General features: G+C 52.4%; 1 protein-coding gene across 3 annotated transcripts; it reads left to right on the plus strand.

The window, feature by feature from the left end:
* The first annotated feature begins 2644 nt into the window (after window positions 1–2644).
* On the plus strand, window positions 2645–9029 carry HNRNPAB (heterogeneous nuclear ribonucleoprotein A/B). Of its 3 annotated transcripts, none has more exons than XM_057539812.1 (8): window positions 2645–2817; window positions 2976–3212; window positions 3953–4121; window positions 4847–5005; window positions 5180–5311; window positions 7206–7326; window positions 7993–8133; window positions 8417–9029. In XM_057539812.1, exons 2-8 carry the CDS (start codon window positions 2998–3000, stop codon window positions 8485–8487), a joined length of 1008 nt encoding a protein of 335 aa, XP_057395795.1. In that variant the 5' UTR covers window positions 2645–2817; window positions 2976–2997; the 3' UTR covers window positions 8488–9029. The 3 variants fall into 3 exon arrangements, with proteins under 3 accessions (XP_057395795.1, XP_057395794.1, XP_057395796.1); XM_057539811.1 differs by having other exon boundaries at window positions 2646–2892; XM_057539813.1 differs by lacking the exon at window positions 7993–8133 and having other exon boundaries at window positions 2648–2892.
* The last annotated feature ends 34 nt before the right edge of the window (window positions 9030–9063 follow it).

A 9063-nucleotide genomic window follows, 5' to 3' on the forward strand; every position in this document is an offset into this window, starting at 1 on the left:
TTCTGTGAGCCCCATCTGTCCCTCTCACCTGTATTCAGGGTTAAGACTTCATCCTCAGAGTATTGGGAAGCCAGCTACGGTTTTCACGCAGAGTGTGACAAAATCCGACTTGTGTTTTAGAAAGTTTCCTCTAGCTGGAGCCCGTGGAGCTGTGGTGTGGGAAGTGGCCCCCTATGGGAGTCAGCTATAACAGTCACAACATATTTGCAGTTAACTCCTGCAATTTCCACCTTGCAGGCTCAGCCAAAATAAGAAAAAAAAGAAAAAGAAAAATTTATGTAATTTAAAAAACTTTCAAAATGCATTTTGTGTCTATCCTCTGTATTCTAGATTGGTGATTGTACACATTCTTCCACATATATTGTCTGACAGCCTGAATCCCCAAAGCCATGGGACTTTACTTTAAGGGCCTCTTAAGGGACTTTGGGGGGTAACTGGGCTCCTTGCTGATTTGAGAACCTCATTGTCATAGAAGATGCCCTCAACTCATGTCTGCAACTAGGACCAAATAACAAGAGTCCCTTGTGTCAAAGGGAATTCCTGCTGCTTCCAAACAGCGTGGTGCCCTGCCTCTGTCAGAAGCACCCTTGCATGCAGTATAAAAGCATTCTGTGCTGACTGACCCCCATTTGTCTGTAGTTCTTCACAGTTTATAAAGTATGTTCTAGGCCAGTGCTTTATTTGAGGCTCAAAATCATTTAATCTCATATGAGATCTAATTCAGACCACGGAACTCAGAAGCTCAGAGCCCCCTTGTCCTAGTCAGGAGTAGTCAGGAGCCCTGGAGACAATGTGGAGTTGGAAGTGCTGGCTTTGTGGCCACGATTTCAGCTGTGTGATTTCAGTGTTTTTGTGTATAAACTATGGATAACTGCATACGAAGGTATTTTGAAGCTCCAAGAAAGCAATGTTGGTGAAAGTATTTTGCAAACTGTGAAGCACCATCCAAATGTTGTTATCCTCAGACTTGACATGTCATTGAAAGCATTTCCCAAATTGTGCTAAAGGAATCCATGTGGACAAGAGCAGGAGATTAAGTGAATGTATGCCCTCATTAGTTATGTCCTGTGGCTACACCTGACCTTGATTGCCTGAATTTTCTTCATGGCTTGGGCAGCTGTGCTCATCATTGCCTGTGACCAAAACCCTGGTCCTTATTTCTGTGGGTGGGCAAGGGCTGGGGTGGAGGTGGGGTGGAGAGTTTGTCAGGAACTTCCCTGAAAGCCTTACCACCAGATTTCAGTGACATGACCAAGGTTTTATGGAGATACGTGAATTCCAGTTTATGGAATCTAGCCTGAAAGTGAAATGGTCAGGTGAGCCTTGGGATGAACCAGAGGCATTTGCTCATCTTGGGGTGGGTGCCCCAGCTCTAGGGGGTTGATACCTTGGGGGAAATGCAGCGTTGTGTGGCTAAATCTTCAGATTTTTTAAAAATTATTTTTTCCAAATGTGAAATTGTGACATTTTACATTCTCATGGCAACTCCACTGGCTGGCTGACTTAGGGAGTGAGCCTTGGGCCAGGGCTCTGGGCTTGTTTTCTCCTTTATAAATTGGTTATGGTACCACCTTCCATAGGATTTTTAGGAGACCAGATGAGAAAATAGAATGCCCAGCCTATCACACCGGGCCTGGCAGCAGGATTCCAGCGGGAGACGTCAGCTACTTGTGTTCTGCTGTTGTTTGGTAATCCCCAGGCTTCAGAGGTTTTAATCCTGGTTCATTTGGGGCTCGTCACGCATATGATTAAAAGAAATCATGGGATTACGCAGGCCTTTCAAGCTTGGTGGTCAAGTAGATAAATATTAAGGGGTTTCGTATATTAGAAAAAGAGAACTAGTCTTCCCTTCCCCCAAAACTTCATGATTTAAAGGAAGTGGTACATTTCTCTTAAAAATAGATTTTAGCAAAAATAAATGAATTAAATGAAAGAGTTTAAGTAATCAAAAGTAAAAATTTGATGCCAGTCGTCAACGTGGTGCCAGGCGACCTAAGATTGGGGAACACCGTGGTCCCACCGTTTCTCCCGCCACATCCCGGCGGAGCACCACTGGCAACAGTCACTCGACGAACTCCGCCCCCTCCTCGCTTCTCACCTCCGGGGGAGGCGGCAGAAGGGGCGGGAGCGCGTGGCTTTGACGGCACCAAGGTCAAGGGGGAGGGCGGGATGCGTCCCAATTTCTCCGAGCCAAGCCGAGGGCCTTGGCGGGCACTACGCGCCCAATCTCGGAAGGCCGGGTTCTGCACTTCCAGTTGGGGCGACTTCGGTTTCCGAGGCTTCCTCGAGTCCAGTTTCCTCTTTTGGGAAACGGAGGGGCCAAGGCTGCCAATGCTGGATTAGGGCGCACCGGGGCGAGGGACTACGGCCTCAGAGGGCGAAGGGTCAGTATTGCGCCTCTCCGTCCCTGGGCTCGGGCCACCGGCCGCCAGGGACACTACCGTCGGACCACCGGACCCGGCGACCCTCCGCAAGGCCCCGGCTCGCGCGAATTCTAAGATAAGGACAAAGCCCGCCTGGATCTACCGTGAGCGCGCCGCCGCGGCCAATGGGAAGCCGGCGCGGGGTTGAGTGACGGGCCGGCGAAGCCAATGAGCATGCGCTTTGTTGCGAGGTGGCCTCGGCTTCGGCATTATAAAGAGCGCCACGAGTCGGCATTGTCAGGCGGCAGTACCGCGCGGGCCCGGGAGCGCTTCTGTGTTGGTGGCTTTCGTGCGGCGGCGGCGGCAGCGGCAGCGGCAGCGCAGGCCGAGGGAGGAGGGCGCGAGGTCGCGGCGGCTCCGTCGAAAGACGGGGGAGAGGACCGGCAGCGCAAGCGTGAGCGCGGCCGAGCCCGCGGTGCCTTCCCGGCGGGTGGGGACGAGCGGGCCCCGCGGCGTCATCGGCGGCGAGGTGAGCGGCCGGGCCCGCGGGTGGCGGGCGGGAACCTGGGCGGGAGCGGCGCCGGCCTGATGCGTCGCGGCCGCTCGTTGCAGGAGCCGTGCGCCACGGCCTAGCATGTCGGAAGCGGGTGAGGAGCAGCCCATGGAGACGACGGGCGCCACCGAGAACGGACACGAGGCCGCCCCCGAAGGCGAGTCGCCGGCCGCGACTGGTGCTGGCACCGGGGTCGCGTCTGGCACCGGAGGCGGGAGCGTGGCGCCCCAGGCCGGCAACCAGAACGGCGCCGAGGGTGACCAGATAAACGCCAGCAAGAACGAGGAGGACGCGGGGTAGGTGCGGCCGCGGGCCGACGGGGGGCGCCGCCTTTGTTCCGGGGCCGCCTTTTGTTGGCGCCACGCGGCGGGGGGAGGGGCGGGCGGCCGGGGCCTGCTCGCGGCCCGCAGACCAGCAACTCCGCGCCGTCGGCTTTCCGTGCGCGCCGGAGTTTGCAGGAGTTTGTTGGGTCGACTTTGGCGCCGCCCCGGGGCCGCTGGCTGGCGGCCCGGAAGGGGAGTGCGCTCGGACCCGGGGCCCGGCGGGTCGCGGACTGCCTGGGCTGCGTGGGCGGAGTTGGCGCGCGCCAGGGCCTTCCTCCTCCGCCTCCTTTCCAGGGCGGAGTCACGGTCTGAACTCCGACTCGGTCCCGGAAGCCTTGAGTTCCTTGAGAGCGAGTGCTCGGAGGTGGCAGAGAGTATAGCGTTTTGATACACGGTTGTTAGACAAATTAGATTCCTTCCAGTTGAGAGTGCTCAGGGCCTAGCTGTCCGGCTAGGTTGTGCTTCCTTTCCCCCATCTCCTTGGGGGTACGGATCACCTGAGGCTTTGTTAGGGTCAAGAGTGGGTTTGGAAGGTTAGCGGAGATTTGTTAACACCTTCCAGAGGTAGAACCCTTATGGGCCCTAAGGGTAAATCTTTGTTCCGAATGGTGGCTTTATTTACAATCTTTTCAGTGAAAGCTTTGCTAGGGCCAGTCCTTCCAAAATGACAGCTTTCTAAGGCTTGTTTCCCTGTTCTCACCCCACCTTTTCAGAAAAATGTTCGTTGGTGGCCTGAGCTGGGATACCAGCAAAAAGGACCTAAAGGATTATTTTACCAAATTTGGAGAGGTCGTTGACTGTACAATTAAAATGGATCCCAACACTGGCCGGTCAAGAGGGTTTGGGTTTATCCTCTTCAAAGATGCAGCCAGTGTGGAGAAGGTAAGCTGGGTACTTTATAATCAGAAGTCTGTGTATTCTATGAGGATACTATTCTTTAGACTATGATTGGCTTATGTGTTTTGCACATGGTTGGGTGCTTTGGGAAAAGCAGAGAGGTTGGGAACTTATGCTCTCCTATTTGAAGGGATTAAAAGTAGAGATTAAATGGAGGAGTGAGTGGGCTGGAGTGGTCCAGGAAGATTATAGTTGACCGTTTATTATCTTGTGCCTATTCTGGACCCTGCTGAAGCAGACATTTTATTGAGAGGACTAGAAGAGAGTCCATGGTTGCTGGGAGATAAGCATTATTTTACTCTCATTTTGTAGAAAACAAACCTAAGGCTCAGAAGGTTAAGTAGAAGAGATCACATAGCTAGTAAGGGGTGGAGTGTGAGGATTCCAGCCCTCACAGCCTAGCTCTAGCTTGTGCTTTTAATTATTGCTTTACTTCTGGAGGAGATAGGCCTTAAATTGGGGCTGCCTGGGCAGGAAGAGGGGTGCACAGCATGGGCAAGGACTGGTGGGGGGTTGAGGATAGATTTATAGGTGTTTAGGTAAACCAAGTGAAGTTTGGAGATAGGGTTGGAAAGTCAGATTGGGGGTAGAGTTTGAAGGGGGTGAAGCACATTTTGTGTGCCTGTGTTGGAGTCTTGTGGCTCAAAGAGAAGGTCCTTGTTCAGGGTCATGCTGCTGAGTTAGAACCCAGCTCCCTTCTGTTGGAACAGGTTCTAGACCAGAAGGAGCACAGGCTGGATGGCCGTGTCATTGACCCCAAAAAAGCCATGGCCATGAAGAAAGACCCAGTAAAGAAAATTTTTGTGGGGGGTCTGAATCCTGAAGCCACTGAGGAGAAGATCAGGGAGTACTTCGGCGAGTTTGGGGAGGTGAGTGTGTGGCTCCCGGAGTGGTCTGCCAGCTGCACCGAGGTTGCCTTCTTCCTGGTCCTTGGCACCTTGGCTGGCTGGATCTCTTTTTCACTCTGGTGTTCGTGGACTTCTTCTCCTGTGAGTTCCTTATGGGCTCTGCGATAGGGTCCTGAGCTTTGCTTATGTTTGCAGATTGAAGCCATTGAGCTTCCAATGGATCCAAAGTCGAACAAAAGACGAGGCTTTGTTTTCATCACCTTTAAAGAAGAGGAACCTGTGAAGAAAGTTCTGGAGAAAAAGTTCCACACCATCAGTGGAAGTAAGGTAAGGTGTCCCCAGCTGTGTGTGCTTGGCATTCTGCTGCTGGAGAGCTGGCCTTTGCAGGCGTGGATTAGGCATTGGGTTACCTCCAAGAGTTCTCCAGGGTAGACCTTACTGTTCTCTGCACTGTCTGCTGTCCTGATAGGGGAGGGGCAGGTTGTCCTGTCCTTCACGGAGCTCCTAGGCTGGTAGGACAGGATATGAGGGAGGCAGGAGAATGCTGGAGGCTTATACGGGGTAGGGAGTGTGCTGAGTAGCCTCTTCAGTTCCTGACTTAAAGGTAGAGGTCATGGTATTCGGGATCTAGAGTGAGTGCAAAATGGGTAAGTCCTACAGTTAAGGTCTCAGAAGATTCTAAAATTGCCATTTACTGATTTCTGTGGCGAAGTCTTACCTGCTTTGGACATTGCTGCAGAGCTTTTCTCTTATCTTTATCGCCTGCCACAACCAAATCTGTTTTAGCTCCATCCCCTTTGGTTAATGGTTAAATTAAGCCCCACCCCAAAGATACTTTCCAAAGAGCTCCCAGGGTCCTGGCCAGCTTAAATCTAGAGCCAGTTTTGACTTCAAATAAGCAAGAGTCCTGTGCAGTGAGGGGCAACTCTTCCCTCTGAACTCTGGACAGGAGAGAGGGTAGGTAGTTCATGCTTCAAGTGTTCTCCAGTGGCCGAGGCAGTTGGGAGCTGAGGGTGTGGCCCACTGGCAAGGTGTGGCAGGCTCTGCCTGAGCAGGAGTGGCAGCCAGATAAGGTGGAACACAGGGTGGGGCTCCTGGAAGCCTCAATCCTGGCTGGGAATTTGGAAAGATTGGATGTGGGATTGGGCCCCTAAATTTTATGTAAAATGAGATGGGACCATAGGGGCTGTTGGGTGAGACCTCATCCATTAATGGTTACCCCAGTGGACAGTGACATGGAAAGAGGCCTTTTTCTCTGCCATGATGTAAAATGGGCATGAAGAGCCTATTAGGGCACCATTAGTCAAACTGCTAGTGGTTGGTCTTGAAATAAGTGTATTTTAGCTGGTTGTATTCAGCATTTTTAACTTAGTAGGATAGAAAACATGAGATTGCATCACTTGGTAATTTGTCAATTTTTTGAGTATGCTTGTATGGGGACATCTTGTGTAACATGGTTTTTTAATTGGTCTTAATGGAGAGGGTTATGTGTCAGTGGATTTTCTTTTAAAAATATACTTAAAGCAGGAGCACTTGAAGGTCCATGACCCTACTCCCACCCACAGTAGGCAGAGTTTTGAGCAAAAAGGAAATTGACTCTTCGGGCCCTAAGAGGACACAGATATCTGGCCCATCCCAACAGCACAGCAGTGGTTGGAGGAGAAAGGGGGAGCAGTGTGGCCTTAGGGAAGGCTGCCCTGAGCCTCAGTGGCTTTCTTTATAAGATGGAGGTCAGGGCTGCCCCCTCAGTCGTGTATTTGAGTGGAATGCTTTACTTATTCTGGGGGGGGGAAAGAACCTTTTTTCTCTAAGATCCCTTACCTGGGAAGCCTTCTCTGACTCCCTTGCCCAAGGTGGCACCAGACTGACACCTGGTGTGGTGTCTTGCTACACTGGACTGGCGTTGGTCCAGCTGTCCCTCTTCTCCCACTTGTTAGAGCGCCCAAGGGTGACCCATCAGTAGACCTACGGGTGTAGGTCTACTGATGCGTTCATTGTTTCAAGCACTCTGGGGAAAGCCTTGAGCCAAAAAGCCCATTGTGTGAGTTTTGGGCGGTCTAGGTGTTAGTTGTGGTTCTGAGAGCTAGTCCAAATGTGGTTTCCCACCCCAGCATGTGCTCTTGAGCAGATAGAGAAGATCTGCCTCCTGAACGTTTGTCAGCGAAGGCCTTTGTGCACACTCCCTGCCCAGGGCATGACCCACTGTTCTCTTGGCTTTCAGTGTGAAATCAAGGTGGCTCAGCCCAAAGAGGTTTATCAACAGCAGCAGTATGGCTCTGGGGGCCGTGGGAATCGCAACCGAGGGAACCGTGGCAGCGGTGGTGGTGGCGGAAGTGGAGGAGGTGAGTGGAACCCAGATGAAGATGGGTCCTGTTTCCCTGCCTGCATGGAGCTTCTCTGCCTGTTTTGGGGGCTCTCTTGGCCCCTGGTGCTTGGTGCAGCAGGGTGGGCAGGATCAGGAATGGTGTTCCTGGGTTGAGGCTATGCTGCTGCTGCTTGGCGTGGAAGAGCCCATCTTTCTCATGTGGTCTGGGGCCCCAGGGCAGAGGGGGCATCTGCATCAAGACGGGGTGTGCTTGGCTCTGTGGCTGTCCTGAGTCTTGGTACACCCGTGGGTGGGCGGGCTGAAGGGTAGGGCAAGGCTGTGCCAGGCGCTTAACCTCCTTCCATCCCAGGCCCCTCTGACTCCAAAGCCTGAACTCCATCCTTTTTAAGGCCAAGCTGCCAGGGAGGGTGGGGGTGATCAGAGGGTGATTTGAATGAGAGTGAGCTGCCTCGGTTGCCCCAGTGAAGTTAGTTTTCCATCCTGGCCTGGCCTTCTTATCCCCAGCTTGGGTCTCAGGTACAGGGCTGGGCCCAGGGCCCTCCCTCTACACCAGGACAGCAGCCCCTTGGCTTTTCTGAGTTGCCATAGTAACCTTGCCACCCAAAGGGCAGGATTTCCTCCATCCTAGCTCCTGCGTGTGCTAAATGGTCCATGGGCCCCTGTGCCCTGCTCCCCCCCACAGGTCAGAGTCAGAGTTGGAATCAGGGCTACGGCAGCTACTGGAACCAGGGCTACGGCTACCAGCAGGGCTACGGGCCCGGCTATGGCGGCTACGACTACTCGCCTTATGGTTATTACGGCTACGGCCCCGGCTACGACTACAGTAAGTAGGAGAGAGGGAGGCCCCCATCCACTCACCCACCCTGGGAGGCAGGACAGACAGTGCAGGGGCCACTGGCAGCAGGGGCTTTGGAGTCGGACAGGCTGGGCTTTGTGGCCTGGCTTGCTCACTGGAGCTACCCGATTTTGAGCTTTTGGGGCTCAGGAAGGTGGGGAAGATGTCCTATCAGAGTTGTTGGCTCTGGTGAGGATGCATATCAAGCGCCTGGCACAGGGGTAAATGCTCAGTAAGTTGTAGCTGCTCTCATTGTTGTTCTTGTCCCTAGGTCAGGGTAGTACAAATTACGGGAAGAGCCAGCGACGTGGTGGCCATCAGAATAACTACAAGCCATACTGAGGCTTTGGCAGGAGTGTCCGACTGACCGCACACGCTTTGTTTGGAGATCGAGTGAACACAATTATGTACCAAATTTAACTTGGCAAACTTTCTATGGGCTGTCCCATGTGCGTCTTATTTAAAATTTCCCCCCTGGAAATCACTCTCCTGTTGTTTAATATATCCAGAGCTCTAGTTGTTTTAGGCAGCGTGTGGTGTCTCAAGAGGCCAGAGCGGCATTATGGGCTCATTTTTATTACCAGGTTACCCAGAGCCAGATTGGAGGGTCTGCTTCCTGCGGCCGCTCTGCAGCCTGGACCTGTGGACCCTGGTTGTAAAGAGTAAATTGTATCTTAGGAAAACAGTGTCACCTTTTTTCACCTTTAATTTTATATTATTTGTGTCATACATTTCCTATAATGGAAGTGTTAATTTTACTGTACTTTTTGGTACCTTTCGGGAATCTAATGTATTGTAAGGTATTTTACACGTGTCCTGATTTTGCCACGACCTGGATATTGAAGCTATCCAAGCTTTTGAAATAAAAATTTAAAAACCCCCAAGCCTGGGTGAGTGTGGGATACACTGTGAAGGGGG

Source organism: Balaenoptera acutorostrata, chromosome 2 (genome assembly GCF_949987535.1).
Source record: "Balaenoptera acutorostrata chromosome 2, mBalAcu1.1, whole genome shotgun sequence".
NCBI lineage: Eukaryota > Metazoa > Chordata > Mammalia > Artiodactyla > Balaenopteridae > Balaenoptera > Balaenoptera acutorostrata.